Consider the following 17701-nt stretch of genomic DNA (forward strand, 5'->3'; position numbering starts at 1 on the left):
CAGCAGAGTCCAGAGACACTGTTCTAGAATTGCGAAACCTTTACTCTATTTCTGTTTTTTCCATGCAAGACCACAACAAAACAGAAACCACTATACTTACACTTAGTTAAAGCTTGTCTTAATTAATATAGAGACCCACAATAAAATGTATAACCCAGTTTAATATTTGAAATTTCTTTTATTCTAATTGTGAAAATAAATGGTATCCAAAAGGTATTTACTAAATGTATTTAGTATAGTTTTTTTAATAGTCTTTTTGGATATTTTTATACTTTTTTGTATTTACCCAAGTTCCCCCTTGGTTACTAAAGACATATTTCCAACTTAAACCTCCAACTTGACTACCTTAGTTTTGCAATGTGCATCTTTTCGTGGAGCGTTGACCAAACAAGAAAACGTTCAACTTTGAGATAACAGGCAACGTACTGTAAACTCTGCCATTCCGGACGTTACAAGCAAAGCCCAGAAGACTTGGGGTCCGCCGTGTAACTGTGATTGGATACAACCCTGATGGAGTACGATGCTCAGCCTGTGATTGGATAAATACCCCGTCTGTTCCACACACTGACAGCACTGCTCCTCGGGAAAATATTTAGCTAACGTTCGTTAACGTAACGAGCCAGCAATCTCGCAGTTAGCATACATGCTAACTGTATACATGTTAGCATACATGCTAACTGCGAGATAGCTGGCTCTGCGTCTCAGGAATTAAAAGTGTAGTCAACAAAAACCGAACCAATATCATATTCAAGAGTGAATCGAATAATAAACAATAACATTTACAGACAATGCAAGTTGTCCTGTCAAAAAAGATAACATTTATTGAAAGCAGAAGCAACCGCAAAGTGTATCGCGAACTGAGATATCTGACAGCTGCCTCAGGTCTCAGTTAGCAAACTAGCAAACATGGCTTGTTGCTGACGCTGAAACTTAGAGTTACTCCTGCTTTCCTTCAAACGAACTAATTCTAAAGTGTCAAACATTAACTTACACGCGCTGAAATGTAGACGAATTGTTTTTCCTAAGATCACAGGTAGTAGAGTAGAAATACAGACAGCATCAGTCCGGGTGGAAAAGACCGTCCTCCATTATTCCAGTGACGCATGCTCAGTGTGTGTTTGTTTACATGGAGCTCAGCAGGAGGGGCTTCCGTGGTCGCCCAGCCAATCAGAGCGCCCTCTCTTCCAGCCCATGCCTGAACCAAGTTTTCCCAGTCTGTCAGAGATTTAATAATGTTTTTACTGTTCCTTAGTCCAGTTATTTACTTATAAAGCTATATAATATTTACCCCCAATTATTAAAACTGTCAAACTATTTTCAAAGAATAGACTACATGAAAAAGATGAATCTACTGTGATAATCCTCTTTATGTGAAACACAGAGGATGAAGACACCCATCCAGGTCTGTCGTAAATCAGCTATAAGAAATGTAGGCCTTATATACTATATTCCCTATCAACAGCCATTTGATGTTCAAAGACTTAAATGTCTCATAACTTAGTTTACAGTGATAATGACTTCCCTCAAAAACACCAACCTCGGTTTACAGTGTTATATCTGCCAGCTGTAATATATGAACATACACAGATAGGTGCCAGATTAAAGGAAAAACCTGAATAAAAACCTGGATAAAGTCACGTACAGTTCACGAGGGCTATGTATGAGGTGGGTATGGTGTGATGAGTATGAATACGATTTAAATCATATGCTGTGGCCTTCTTCTGTAAATTATATCTCTTATAACATATATCTAGATGGTCTAGATTCAAGTCAAGTCTATTTTTTATACAACCTCTAAAAACATACATTACCTCATATATGTAATATAACGTATTTTCAATGAGGTCTTCACACGTCCAGGAATATTCTTCTTGAGAAACACTGAATTCCTTTTTTTAAAAGAACTACTACTATTTTTATTTTTTAAATACAAGACTTTTTACTTGTATTATTTTTATCGAGATGTTGCTACATTTATTAAGTAAATGTCATATATATTGTTGTGCAGTATAATAAATAGTCCAGCAGGAATCTTTGTAAAAGTTATTTTCTGACTCAATAAAATGTCCGTCTTGCAAAGCTGACACATGATACTGAACGTTCACTTATGAAACGTTCTCAATAAATGTGAAACAGTGCTAATCTGGAACACTACTTCATAGGCAACAGAAGGAAAGGGAGAAGATTGTGTATGTGTATTATGCAACTCTGCATGACGTTTACCACCTGTCCTGAGAGAGCAGCAAAGAGGGCTGTTCGTCCACGGAGTGTCACTGCACACTAGTTTCTACACAGCTGAGAAAGGAAAGAAATCCAGCCATTTATGTTAATACAAAAAAACAATTATTCAACTTTATTAACATCAAGGTTTTCAAGACATTGTTGGCTGCTTTTTATTAACAAATAGAAAACAGATCATGTATACAGATAGGACCCCGACAGCACGACCCTGTGAAATGAATCCTTTATATGGTTCACTTCATCCAAAGCCACCTCACTTTGTCATCTCATCCAGTGAAAAACACTGAACATTGATACTGCTATACACAGTGATAAAATAGTTGAGCTGTAATATAGCATGAATGGGGTTCCAGTGTATCTGCTCGTGAGTCCTGTCTATGTAAGCTGTATGCAATTAGAAAGGTACAGGTCATGAGATTGTGGATATCACTAAATCACCTCCCTGTATTAGTCATTTTGGGTGCAGTATAGGGGTCCATGTGGGCTATTTTTGTATCAAAACAATGCCCGAAATTTGATGAAATGAGTATGAGTGCACTGGAACCAGATTGTATGTTAGAATAAGCTAGACACATTTTCAGTTAAGCTTAGCTAACGCTGGCTGATAGCAGTCAAAGGGTCAGTGAGATCACATGTTCTGTGATCATTCACAAACTCCAAATGTTTCATTTGTTCTAATAGTAGCCCCGCATTCCTACATTTCTGCTAATATTCAGCTGTGAACTGTGTTGGGTTTATAAAGATCAACAGGTCGGACATTTTTGAATTTAGAACATTTAACACAAAGTTTAACAGAAAGTTCTGAATAAGTCTGGTGATATTGTATAGCGTCTTTTTTCCTCTGCTGTGAAAACCCACAGCAACAATGAACTGATCCTACTAAGTGTTGTATGTGTATTAAAGCCTGATGTATCTTCTGCCTCTGGGTCATAGAGCTCCATTGTTCAAGTATGTTTTCAGTATGAATCATGTGCTCGGAGCTGAGAGCCCCAGACAGAGAAGTAATAAAGTCTTAAGAGACGGACTAACACATTGTTGCTTTTAGTGTTTTCATGGGATTTGTTGACAAAAGGAAAATATGGAATGAAGCCAGCCTTATCCTATGGTTGGGCAACTAAACCAATTTGATTACAATTCAGCATTGTGCCATAATGGACTTCTATTATTTTTTTCATGCACAGAGCATGTTTAGAATGTGACGTCTAATTCCAAAGGTTCAAGAACAAACGGTCTGTGTTCATTCTACCTGAGTGTATGTCCAGAGGGGCTGTGGGAACTATGGCGTAAACAACCTTTCCAACAACTTTATATTTCTTTTTTTGAAAGTCTCCAGATTTCTGATGGCTTTGAGAAAATCAGTAAACAGTTATGGAGAATAGTCAGTATATGTGCATGTTTATAGCCATAGGTTTATTTCATACTGTTGCTTTGACCTGTTTGGCAGATATCATTATCATCATTCTGTTGGATGTCAAAGCCACATTTCCCCCTAAATAAGATCAAGTGAGTAATGATAACATTAGAATATCATATCTATGGTACAAAATAAAATTATTAGCAGCTGTGAGTATTAATGTTGAAAATACATCTCCCTTGTGCTAATAAAAATATAAGCAAATAAAAAAAAGACCCATTAAGACATATACGAGGGTAAGTGATTACAAAATAAATTCTAAATATTTATAACATAGTAATGATAGATATAAATGAAAATAGCAGAACACTTGTTTTGCTATAAGGAGGAGGCAGAAATTGGGGAGTGACGGGAGTATTCAGTCAAGAATCGGAATGAGTCATGGCTACAAGTCTCTCAGGGTTGTGTTTTGGAAGTTTAGGTTTCGGGATGTGGCAGATTCATGGCAGCTCACAGGAGGAGGTCGTTCTGACTATCCCCTCTCCTCTTTCCTCTGATCTCCCCTGTTCCCTGCTGTCACCTCCTCTCCAGGCCTCCTCGTAGCCTCCTCATCAGGCCTCAGGAACTGATGGAGCTCAGTAGACATGGCTAAGAGGAGACACAACTCTTCTGAGTCTTTCTGGGTGGGGTTATGTTGCATAGTGATCAAAGCTTCCCAGGTACTCCAGAGCAGCCCGGTAGCACAGCTGGTACTGGTCCTAGTGACAGAAAACAATGTTTGGGTCAGTTTTAAGTGGACAACATGTGGAAGCCCTGAGAAGCAAGTGATAAAAAACTGTTCTGCTGATCCTCTATCTAAGTTTGATGAGTCTGAAGTTGTTTTCTTTTAAAAATGTAAATTTTCATCTATGAAACAGAAAAAATAAACTTTTCCCAGGATAATTTTACTAAGTTACTTTTTTTCCATTTAATTTAATTTTTTTTGTCAGGATCATTTTGTGTTTGTTGTTGTAATACTCTTCTGGCCCACAAGAGACTGAAGTACACCACTACCCTCTGAATAGGACTAACAGCATTCATGTTTTAATTCATCCACCCAAAAACATGATACATACAGTATATTGTGTGTTAGCAAGTTATGTAAACATCACTTAGAAAATGTGTTTTCTAAGCACAGTAATAAATCTAAAATAGATCGTAGGCTAGTGAGATATTTCAGGTAGGACATTCATTTGTAGTGCTGCAGCAGCTGGTAATGCAAACTGATACAATATCAAAGTGCAGCAGTTGAATATAACTTCAGTACATCTTCTTAAAACTGATTTGTTTAACCACTTGGGAGCAGCAGAAACAACAGAAACACAACACTGATATGTTATTACAATTTAAGTTGATATGGCAAACAAAATGTTCCATATGTTTACCAGCTGGATTCTAACTGTAGGCAGTTAGAACACAGTACACAGTAATACTAATCCTATGATGTAAAATGAATTATATAACACTCCAATATGTTTGGTTTTTAGTACTTTAAGAACATTTTGTTTATGATTCTAAAGTGACTTTTTGCATACAATGTTTGTAAATCGTGGTATTGCTGCTTTCACATAAGTAAATGATCTGAATACTTCTTCCACCGCTGTCCAAGTGTATTCAATAGTCTCTCTGAATGAGTTCAACATGCAACTCCTGAAGTAACTGTCAGATCAAACGTACCATCTTCACACAGTCATAACAATTACAAATACTCTATCAGGGTAATAAAGTCTTTGTATGTACAGTATGTAGGTGATTTGATATTAATCTTCTTTAAAGGGGGTGCTTAGTTGCTCATACTGTACATGCTATCGAAGTGAACAGTGGAGAAGATACTTTTCTAATCAGATGTAAGCTGGTGGCTTGTGATTGTGTTTTTGTATGTACATGTGTTGTCCTACTGGATCCTACGTATCGCCTTGAACCTGACCTGATTACCTCTATCCTGCAACTGTTGTACCAAAATACTAAAACACGACACAAAGTCTTTGTGATTTATTATATATGTAACCGATGTACAAATGATAACATGTTTTATATTTCACAAACATCTAATTGTACATATTTTGTTGTAATAATACTCCTTTTTGTATATTTATTTCGAGGAGTCTTATTTTGTTAAATATGCTTTTATGTTGATACTCCTGAAACCGGCACTTTCTGGGGGTTCGCGCCACTTTTTGGGAGACGGGGAGAAGGATACGCTGAAGAGAGGGGTGCATGTCCAAAAACCCAGACTGTGGAGATACCGTATGATGATGACTTTCTTGTGTTTCTTCTGTTTTAATGGTAATTTATGGACAAGTTAAGGAAAACACCAACGGTCAGAGACAATAAATGCTGATTGAACAGGCAGAAGTTCTCCATCGTTATTTCCTGGTTCTACACAACACAACGCAGAGTCGATCGTGGTGTCAGCTACAGACCGGCTACATATATACATATCTGAATAGCAACCATTTAAAAGCCAACTCTTGACTCGACACGACCTCGCCCCCATCACTATGAGTCAACAGCCACAAATACCCTCTCAACTTGTGAGAACACTGCATTATGATTACTTTCATCTTTTAAATACAAACCCATTCTCATATTTTTCTGGGTATTTCTTGATGCTGTGTTTCCTCAAGTTTCTACGTCTGGGTTTTCAGATTTTTGTAATCACACATTCAGCTCAACATCTTCTATCGAGGAATGATTACCCCACTATGCTCTGTTCTTATTCACATGTCATTTTCTTCCGTCTATCATACCTCTGTCTGCACCATGGCTGGCCTCTGAGTTCGGAGTGTCTTGACAGTCTGGAAGAGGTCGACCACTCCCTCGTATCTCATTCTCTCCAGGACGATGCTCAGGGTGATGAACACACCAGTCCGCCCAACACCAGCACTGGGGGACACACACATTATTAAACTCTCATTTAGCAAGTTCATCGAACAGAAACACATCTGCAGGACAAATCAATTGATGCCAGAAAACATGCACCTAGCAGCCTGTGAGACACCTTTAAGATTCTTATACTCTGTAAAATCAGAACTTCAGAAAATCTTGACATGTCAACTCAACTGGTTGTAAGTGTTTGTCAAACACTCTTCTCACTATTCTATTTGAAAACCCTCTTCCAGAAGAACTACCGTGCTGTTTGAAAGTGATTTTGGTTTATGGGAATTAGTAGATTAGTAGATTAGATGGATGTTGAAACCACCTCTCTGGGAACCATCACCTTATCATGGTGGAGAGGTTTGTGTGTCCCTATGAACCTGAGAGCTGTGTTGTCTGGAGCCTAGTGCTCCTGGTAGGGTCTCCCAAGGCAAATTGGTCTCAGGTGAGGGGCCAGACTAAGAATGGTTAAAAAACGACTTCATGAAAGAAAGGGAAAGGAAAGGAGAGACCCTGCCCGGAGGAAGCCCGGGGCCCCCGTCTGGAGCCAGGCCCAGAGGGAGGGCCCGACAGCGAGCGCCTGGTGGCCGGGTTTGCCACGGAGCCCGGTCGGGCACAGCCCGAAGAAGCTACGTGGTGCCTCCCATCCATCCGTCCTGTGGGCCCACCACTCATGGGAAAAACCGCTGGGGTCGGGTGCGCTGTCACACGGGTGGCAGTGATGGTCAGGGACCTCGACGGACCAGACCCGGGCAGCAGAGGCTGGCTCTGGGGATGTGGAACGTCACCTCTCTGTGGGGGAAGGAGCCGGAACTAGTGCGGGAGGTGGATCGCTACCAGTTGGATCTGGTGGGGCTTACCTCCACGCACAGTCTTGGCTCTGGAACCGTACTCCTGGATAGGGGTTGGACTCTATTCTTCTCCGGAGTTGCCCAAGGTGTGAGGCGTCGGGCCGGGGTGGGGATACTCACTAGCCCCCGGCTGAGCGCCGCTACGTTGGAGTTTATCCCGGTGGACGAGAGGGTCGCCTCCCTACGCCTTCGGGTTATGGGGGGGAAAACTCTGACTATTGTTTGTGCCTATGCCCCAAACCACAGTTCTGAGTATTCGGCCTTCTTGGAGACCCTGAATGGAGCCCTGCAGGGGGCTCCAGTAGGGGACTCCGTAGTCTTGCTGGGAGACTTCAACGCACACGTGGGAAACGATGGAGACACCTGGAGAGGCGTGATTGGGAGGAAGGGCCTCCCTGATCTAAACCCGAACGGTCGTTTGTTGTTGGACTTCTGTGCTAGTCATGGAATGGCCATAACAAACACCATGTTCGAACATAAGGATGCTCATAAGTGCACGTGGTACCAGAGCACCCTAGGCCAAAGGTCAATGATCGATTTCGTAATCGTATCATCTGATCTGAGGCCGCATGTTTTGGACACTCGGGTGAAGAGAGGGGCGGAGCTGTCGACTGATCACCATCTGGTGGTGAGTTGGATCAAGGGGTGGGGGAAGACTCTGGACAGACCTGGTAAACCCAAACGGGTAGTGCGGGTGAACTGGGAACGTCTGGAGGAAGCCCCTGTCCTGGGGATCTTTAACTCACACCTCCGGCGGAGCTTTTCAGCTATCCCTGTGGAGGTTGGGGGCATTGAACCTGAGTGGGCGATGTTCAAAACCTCTATTGCTGAATCTGTGGTGATGAGCTGTGGTCTCAAGGTCTTAGGTGCCTCAAGGGGCGGTAACCCTCGAACACCGTGGTGGACCCCGGTGGTCAGGGAAGCCGTCCGACTGAACAAGGAGTCCTTCCAGGTTATGTTATCAGGGAGGACTCCGGAAACAGTTACAGGGTAAGGACTAGAAGGGCGGCAGCTCTGCCGTGTCAGAGGCAAAGCAGCTGAGGGGATGTCTTGGTTGACACGCCTCGTCAACATTGCGTGGAAGTCTGGGACAGTGCCTAGGGGTTGGCAGACCGGGGTGGTGGTTCCCCTATTTAAAAAGGGGGACCAGAGAGTGTGTGCCAACTACAGGGGTATCACACTTCTCAGCCTCCCTGGTAAAGTCTACTCCAAGGTACTGGAAAGGAGGGTTCGGCCGGTAGTCGAACCTCTGATTGAAGATGAACAATGCGGATTCCGTCCTGGTCGTGGAACAACAGACCAACTCTTTACTCTTGCAAGGATCCTGGAGGGGGCCTGCGAGTACGCCCATCCGGTCTACATGTGTTTTGTGGATCTGGAGAAGGCATATGACCGGGTCCCCCGGGTGATACTGTGGGAGGTGCTGCGGGAGTATGGGGTGAGGGGGTCACTTTTGAGGGCCATCCAATCCCTGTACGCCCAAAGCGAGAGTTGTGTCCGGATACTCGGCAGTAAGTCGGACTCGTTTCTCGTGAATGTTGGCCTCCGACAGGGCTGCGCTTTATCACCAATCCTGTTCGTGATTTTCATGGATAGGATATCGAGGCGTAGTCGTGGAGGAGAGGGGTTGCAGTTCGGTGACCTGAGGATCTCATCGCTGCTCTTTGCAGATGATGTGGTCCTTATGGCCTCATCGGTCTGTGACCTTCAACAGTCACTGGATTGGTTCGCAGCCGAGTGTGCAGCGGTTGGGATGAGGATCAGCACCTCCAAATCTGAGGCCATGGCTCTCAGCAGGAAACCGGTGGATTGCCTACTCCGGGTAGGGAATGAGCCATTACCCCAAGTGAAGGAGTTCAAGTACTTCGGGGTCTTGTTCGCGAGTGAGGGGACAATGGAGCGAGAGATTGGCCGGAGAATCGGAGCAGCGGGGGCGGTATTACAGTCACTTTACCGCACCGTTGTGACGAAAAGAGAGCTGAGCCAGAAGGCAAAGCTCTCAATATACCGGTCGATCTTCGTTCCTACCCTCACCTATGGTCATGAAGGCTGGGTCATGACCGAAAGAACGAGATCACGGGTACAAGCGGCCGAAATGGGTTTTCTCAGACGGGTGGCTGGCGTCTCCCTTAGAGATAGGGTGAGAAGCTCAGCCATCTGTGAGAGACTTGGAGTAGAGCCGCTGCTCCTTTACGTTGAAAGGAGCCAGTTGAGGTGGTTCGGGCATCTAGTAAGGATGCCACCTGGGCGCCTCCCTAGGGAGGTGTTCCAGGCACGTCCAGCTGGGAGGAGACCCCGGGGAAGACCCAGGACTCGGTGGAGAGATTATATCTCCTCACTGGCCTGGGAACGCCTCAGGATCCCCCAGTCGGAGCTGGAGGATGTGGCCCGGAGAAGGGAAGATTGGGGTTCCTTACTGGAGCTGCTGCCCCCGCGACCCGATCCCGGATAAGCGGTAGACGATGGATGGATGGATGGATGTTGAAACCTAATAGCCAGCAGTTCCTCATGAGCCTTGAATTGCGTTATATAATAAATTGTGTTTCTTTTTCTTTTAAATGTATTCATCATCTTTTGAACACTGATTGACACCCAACCCATACACACAACTACACAACAATAACATGAAGATGGAGATTGGTTGGTCAATTAATCACATTAGAAAATACCAAAATTAATAATCTGCATTAACAAATGAACCAGCCGTGTGCATCACTTTTAGGAAACTCCCCAGTCACCCCTGGAAACAGTTCCGTTGTGTTGTGAGCTTCTCTTTTGAGTCATCACATTGATGTTTTTGTGTGTCTGCAAGTTGCTGAAGATGCTTTGTAAATGCTGTGCATCTTTCATCAAGTTGCTGAAGATGTTTCTTCATTTGCTTGTGTTTTTCCTATTTTGCAGTGAGTTGAGCTCTCAGGGCCACTGTACATTTCTGTGTTTACGGTCACAGGTTCATTTATAACAAAGACCACAGACAAGCCTGGCGTCCATCCCTGAAACTAAAGGGACTGGAATTATGAGTTGTTTGACGGTGACTCCCTCCATTAAAATCTTTAAAATGACCTTATGAAGTTTGACCCATAAACAAGCTGGGGTCAAGTGCCCTTTAAATACATGCAACAAAGTCACACACACAGTCACACATAGATGATGTTCGCTCATCCCTGTAGCAAGAGGACGAGTGTTAAGTATGTTTCATCTCTCTCTCTCTCTCTCTCTCTCTCTCTCTCTCTCTCTCTCTCTCTCTCTCTCTCTCTCTCTCTCTCTTACACACACACACACACATACCTGCAGTGCACAGTAATTGGCCCATCTTGTCCAAATTGCTCTTTAGTTTTATGAACTTGGCCGATGAAGTCGATAAAGCCCTCCCCAGTTTTTGGCACTCCTTGCTCTGGCCAGTCAGTGAACTGAAACTGCCTTATAGTCCTTGACTGACCATCCTGACAAACACACAGGAGACAGATACTGTAAGTAACTCACACACAGATCGACAGCAGAGACCTGTGTGTCAAATGTGCATAATACAGACATGAGTTTTCTTTTACTTGTTTTACTTTGTTTTAATATTTCCTTGTTATTAGGAACATAGTCACACACATATACATGGATACATCACATACAATTTCCCATCATTTGCTGTTTTTTCAAGTAAATTTAAGAGAAAAGTAAGAAAGAAAAAGAAACTCAAATACTGAAACTTATTAACTTATGAGTTTATATTAACCAATTCAATGTTGCAATTACTACCTTTAAATTATACATGAAATAACCAAATATTGTATCTTAGGTAGCAAGAAAGGTACGAGTGTATTTTGTGAATATGATTCTGGATTAATACATGACGCTTACTGCCGTTATTTATCGTTATTCTACAATTTAAGGTCAGTGACTGATACAACTTTTAAAATGGTGTTTTAATTGCACTTGGCTCAAGAAGCCGCTATGTAGGAATAGCCCCACACTCGCAATGTCAAGTGCCCCGAGTTTGGGAAAACAATACGCTTGCCAAAGCCTTTGGTAATGACTGGATGACCCACATTTGATTCCAAGTGGGACTGATGACCTGTTGCCCCGCTGCAATTTGATTGATTTGCCATGTGCTGTTGGCGTCATTTGCTCATAGTTGGCAGAAGTTAATTAGGGAGATCTTGTATGTGCCCAGTTGGATTAACACCTGTGTTAAACTGTGTGGGAAATGTGAAACAACACATTATGTAAAATTGTGTACAGCTTTGAGATATTTGCGAGCCCTGGATCTGATCTGACCTTTCGGCACGTACAGTACAACGATCTCCAAGACTTCAGCTTTGACTCTGGTGGGGCTACATTGAAATTTGATCATTTTAAATATTTAATTAGTTCAGAAGTTGTTTGTGCGCACCACAGTGATAGACTTTACAAAGTCTTTAGCTGGCTAAAAGAGACTAAAGGTTATATTCTCATATACCAATGATGAGACTCATGTTGCAAATTGAAGCCCCAAAGCTCATCATAGGTGCACAGAGAATATATTTGGTATAAAATATGGTCAGGGAAGGATAGTGTACATCATCAATAGATGTAGCAGACCTGGTCCCAGTTATGACCAGTCAAATTACCTTTTCTTTTTTCAAGCCTGAACCCTGTGCCCTGTGTGGGGTGTGAGGAGTCTAAATCCTCCTACTTACGTGGAGTGAAATTCACAAAGTGCTAATCTGATACATATGGGAAAAGAAACCTTTGCATGCAATGAAAATGCTACTTTGCCAGCACAAACTTCTGTTACAAAAATAGCACCGTAAGTGGCGCTGATTAGCAATTAAAGGAACTGATCTGAAGCAATCTTCCTGCTGCTGCCTCACACAACAAGGGGAACCTTTCACGGTGGGGAAAAGGTGAGGACTCAAATGCAAGACGGCAGACGAGGAGATTAACAAAAAGAGGACTTTATTTCAAAAAGCTTACAAAATAACAAAAATACAAACGGTAAAAAGTTAGACAATTAGATGACGATCTGACAACGAACACTGGGAAAGACAGGGATATATACACACAGACACTAAACGAGGGGAACGAGACACAGCTGGGGAGAAAAGCTAAAACACAAAGGCAAGGTGAACGGACACAGGAGGAACAAATCAACAATCACAGGGAGAAAACACACAGACAGGAAGTACAACTAGACATGGCATAAGGGGGAGTGACCACTTCAAAATAAAACAGGATATACAAAAATCACGATCATGATAGAACCTACCCTGGCGTCTGTGACTTTGAACTCTCTCAGGATGTACTGAGGCATGTTGTACTCAGCCATGGGGTCCACAACAAAGTATTGGTAGCGTGCAGAGCGCTCAGCAGGCCAGTACTGATGGCACTTCTCCTAAAGAATGGAGAAAGCAGATATATCACTTGTGGGGCATGAAATCAGGATATCTGACTTTTTGTATCGGTAAAGCAAATGAGACAACTATAAAACCACTATAATCATTAAGTAATTAATTATGCAATTATTGACTTAAATAATGTGGCCACCCCCATCTCTCTCCCTCCATGCATTATATATGTACTCTGTAGCTTACAAGTACATTGCACACAGCAAACAACTTTATTATTATTAGAAAATAGTCATTTGACCATATTTTATTTTAAAACGCATGTAGTGAGCTGGTTTATTGGGGGTTCCTGGGGACCCAGAGCAGCTGGTGGAATCCAGCCTTGAGTAAGTGAGACAGATGTATAAGTGATACTTATACATGAGAGGGGTCTATACAAAAATAACAAGGTCTCAATTACAAGGTGAAGTTGTAATCAATTATAAAGGCATGTTACCATGGCAATACACTATCAATACACTCAAAGCATGAGTGAACTAATAGAACTTTTTTTTTATTAAGAGAACTAATACTCCTCTAAACGTGTATTAATAATTGTTTAAAATATATTGGGCAATGTCTGTTTAGTTTACTAAAAACTAAAGAATAACTTAAATATACTTAACTATAATTTAATGTTTATAAGTGGTACTTAATAATAATAATAAGTACAATTTAGCATCATTTTTTACAAGGAAAAAGCATACAACAGAGTATCTGCAGGAATTTCATATCCTCACAAACATCATGGTCAATCGTGTTAAAAAAGAAGTTAACCAAATTCTAATTAGTTCAAATCTTTAATGCATTCCATATTTGTATCTTTTGTGCCTGTTTTTTCCCTGTGAACCATCAACATTTGTATTCTGAATAAGCACATTCACACAAGTTTAGCTTTTTATCAGAAGTGTAGTATATCAAAAACACAACATGACATAAGGTGTGATCGTGATGAGTTACCCGTCCCATCTCGCGGAGTTTGGTGAGCATGACAACAATGGTGGAGTTGTGTTCCCACAACATTCTCCAGAAGTCCTCTGTGGTCTCAGCTAACGGGCCCTGGGTGGCCATGTACGCTTTCTGCTGCCTGCAAAGTGAAACAGAGACACGATTACTCCTCAGGGTTCTATGGGTTCCTTTCATCCTCTTCAACTCCGAAACTATAGTCCTGGTGCAGAAGTATGACGTCAGTTATATTTGTCAACACAAATACTACCTGGTACCGTTGCGGTTGTGCCCATTAGTTAGTGATCATTTAATTAAATGCAAAATTGGTTATACGCACAATTTAAACACAATATCAAGCAAAATAAAAGGTGTTACTTAAAACTAGATTTTTACACAACTGTATTTGCCTCCTTGTATGCATTATACAATATTTTCTGTTTTGACCCAAAATATAAACTAGCAGCAAAGCGACACAGTGATCCTGGGGCTTTGGGCCCTTGGGGTCCAGGTCAATGCGGTAGTTGCACAATGCCCAGTTTTTGTATACGTAAACTGAACATCAAACAAATATCTAAGAAAAACAGCTTCAATTATTGAATGTTATCTTAAAAGAAACAACCTTTTTATAATATACATTTACTTATAATGTACATTAAGAATTACTGTCACACATATTTATAGTATGTGAGATTTCAATAATATTGCAAAAATAAAACTGAAGTCATTCAGATTCAGTCTTCTCGTTCCAGGCAGTGAACTGTTGAAGGAACTCAAGTGTTCAATATTTAATTTACACACCTCCTTAAAGTAAATGTGATGACTCAGATGTTGCTAATGTATGCACTGATATTTAAATGTTTTTCTTGAACACAGACCTTTTTAACAGCTCTGTTAAAATGACAGATGCTTTCCCAGCTGCTCAGCTCTGTGCTGGGCTCTGTGGTTACAGAACCTGCCCACCAGGGGGCAGCGCAGAAGCATGCAGCAGAGGGCTTGGGCTCGTGCCAGTGCAGCACAGACTGAGTATTTCTGTTTTGTTATCTGTATGCATCAGTCCTCTATCATTTGTGTGTGCCAGTGAGGGCTCGAGGCCCTGTTGTTTTTGGTAGTGAGTCCACCTCTGTCATGCTCTCAGGTTTACCTCTGCAACAAGCATTGGGACTATTATTTGAATAATTCATAATACAACAAACACATAAAAACTCAGGAACCATAGCTTCTGTATTTTGTTCAATGCCACTTTACTAACTGGCTATTCTGGCACTTCACTGCTGAATAATTAGAAGAACTCTGAGCAGCAGCAGTTTGTTTAGGGTCAGATGTGGGAGGTTGAATATGAGAATTGCGTCATTACTAACCTCAGTGCATTCAAGAAAACCAACAGTTTGGCTGCTAAAGAGCACCCAGAACGTCTGACGCAGTGGAGTCAATAGGAAAAGTATTTTTGTGAATAGGCTAACAGAGAGCCAGTACACACCAATCCCTTAATACTTTCTATCACAGGATATCTCCCCTCTGCATCAAGTGCAAGAAAGAGGTATGGTCTGACAGACTGAATTTTTCACTGCCCTCTGATATTTAATTTCTGGGGAAAGGTGTCACAAAGAATTAACCCTATTTTTCATAAGGAAATACAAATGAATCGACTGTGGTCTGTTTCTGGTGAATCTCTCAGATTAAGTGTCCAGCAAAAACACCTCAGAACAAGCTTCTGCTATTAGCAGGAAGATTTGTATAGCAGACATAGTACGCACTACGCAGGGGGCATTGTACTGTATTTGACTGTTTACTCCCTGATCCATGTAAAGCAAGCTCTGAGATATCCGTATAATGACAATTCGTCAGCATAAGAAGTCTGATGGGTTTGAAGAGATAATAATAATAATAATAATACATTTTATTTAGAGGGGCCTTTCAGGACACCCAAGGTCGCCTTACAGTGCATTTAAAAGTAGACTGTTTGATGTGTGGAGGCAGAGAATTCCAGAGCCTGGGCGCGGTGCAGCTAAAAGCCCTGGCTCCCATGGTGCTGAGGCGGGAGGTGGGGACAGTCAGGAGTCCGGCTGAGGATGAGCGCAGGGAGCGGGAGGGGGTGTATTCCTGGAGGAGGTTTGAGAGATAGGTGGGGGCGAGGTTGTTGAGGGCTTTGTATGTGAGCAGAAGGTTTTTGTAATCAATCCGGTGCTGAACAGGGAGCCAGTGAAGTTGGATGAGGATGGGGGTGATGTGGTCAGACGATTTGGTGCGGGTAATGATGATGTTTAGGAAATGACATGAGAAAAGCCCCTTCTCCGTCGTTTGGAGAAGCTTCCTGTTTTAATGTTGACCTGCTGTACTTACCGTAGTTCTTTACACAGTTTTCACAGTTAGGGATTATTAGCAAAATTGTTGGGATATTAACATTCAATTTGGCCTTGAAATAATGGTTTGGATAACCGATAACCAACACTAATAAGATATACGTGATGGAGAGATAACGTTTTCCTTTAATATTAGTATCAGTGCCACCAATCCATAACAGAGTGCTATTAAAAGTTAATAAAGCATTCTTGAGTGGGTAACGTTGTTAATTAAGATAAGGATGAACATAGTGGTTTATTTGTGGGGATGGATGCTCGGGCAAACAGTTGATTATTGATGAAGAGTATTGATGGATTAGTATAGAAGAGGGGTAGGACTAAACAAGCATGCTGCTACCTCATACTCCATTTTTCACATAAAATGTTAATTTATGTTGCTTATTGAAAGTCTGTTACCGCTATTTATTGGTTATTTTGTTTATATATACACACACATATATATATATATATATATATATATATATATATATATATATGTATACACATATATATGTGTGTGTGTGTGTGTGTGTGTAAAGAACAACACAACAATAACCATTAAATAACAGTGAACATATACAATCAATACACCTTTTTTATGTTCAAAATAAAGTGTATTCAATTCAATTCAATAAGTGGTTTAAGTAGGGAGTCTATTTTTATTCAAGTATTGTCTCATCTAGTGGACATGATATAGTGGAAAGCTGCTGAAGTGAATGACTCCAGCTGTTGTATTTTGAGGTCACTGGGAATCTCAATTAATCATCATTATCATGTCTATCCCCCTCCCCTCAATCCACCCTAATCCACACTGTGCACTTTAAAGGCTGAACCCAGAGAGTGCTGGAGCTCCCTGTGTCTCACTCCACCATTAATTACTGCAACAGGAATTACAGGACTTCCCCCGTCCTCCCTTGGTGGAGGTGCCCAGGGGACTTCATAAGGTGCTGACACACCCGCCCTCACTGCACGTGAAATGGGAAGTTGTGATTCATTAGCACATGCTTTACTCTGCTGGTGCACTGAAAAGTATTTCCAATTAGTTTTTACATTTTCATAGAAGAAATGCCTCTGTGAGGCCTGTGATTGGCTCTTTATCTGACATACAACAACACCACTGCTGACATCTAATATGTAGGGTTGTGTCAGAATATCAGGCAGACTCTTTATTTAGCTGTCGAACATGTGTGTTGACACGCACACGTTTACGTAGACAGAGGCCTTTTTTAATTGTTCATTTGATTTATAACAGTTCAATCTTGAAGGATTGCTCCACAGAGAGCCAGAGTCTGTCCAGGTTTAGTGCAATTTTAGCAATAGCTAAATCTGTACACAGATGTCACTACTTGTATGTGTACGTGTACTTGTTGTGACAATAATGACATATATTCATAGTATGTTCATGTTGATAGATTTACTGGATAAGTCTGGTCGTACTCCAAAGTATATTTTTCTTCTTCTTCTTCTTCTTCTTCTTCTAATCTAATGACAATGGTCCCCGACAAATGCAGGAGGACTCTGTACACAAAGAGAAAGATATTTGTGGAAGACAACAGCCAGGTGCAGTGAAGCTGCCAAAGACTGAACAGAGACCAAAACTATAAGCTGCTCTGATTCTATCTGGCAACCAGCACTATGGTCTGAGACGCTACACTTGGCGATGGATACATGTGAGTTGTTCCAGCATAACTATTA

The 17701-nt window shown here is 41.6% G+C and overlaps 2 protein-coding genes across 6 annotated transcripts in view; both read right to left on the reverse strand.

The window, feature by feature from the left end:
* Positions 1-1121, reverse strand: part of kdm4aa (lysine (K)-specific demethylase 4A, genome duplicate a) — a 28607-nt gene extending 27486 nt beyond the window's left edge. For all 5 annotated transcript variants that reach the window (XR_003832117.1, XM_029429241.1, XM_029429240.1 and 2 more), the window contains exon 1: positions 992-1121. The gene's annotated coding sequence lies outside the window, so the exon portion shown is untranslated. The remainder of the gene's footprint in view (positions 1-991) is intronic.
* Positions 1122-2326: 1205 nt separating this feature from the next.
* The window catches only part of ptprfa (protein tyrosine phosphatase receptor type Fa), a 238747-nt gene continuing 223372 nt past the window's right edge, over positions 2327-17701 (reverse strand). The window contains exons 28-32 of the mRNA XM_029429417.1: positions 13680-13806; positions 12602-12727; positions 10651-10805; positions 6385-6520; positions 2327-4353 (exon numbers count right to left, since the gene is read on the reverse strand). Coding sequence (XP_029285277.1) covers positions 4285-4353; positions 6385-6520; positions 10651-10805; positions 12602-12727; positions 13680-13806 — 613 coding nt within the window. The 3' untranslated portion in view covers positions 2327-4284. The remainder of the gene's footprint in view (positions 4354-6384; positions 6521-10650; positions 10806-12601; positions 12728-13679; positions 13807-17701) is intronic.

The sequence above is a fragment of the Cottoperca gobio genome, chromosome 4, assembly GCF_900634415.1.
Source record: "Cottoperca gobio chromosome 4, fCotGob3.1, whole genome shotgun sequence".
Lineage (NCBI taxonomy): Eukaryota > Metazoa > Chordata > Actinopteri > Perciformes > Bovichtidae > Cottoperca > Cottoperca gobio.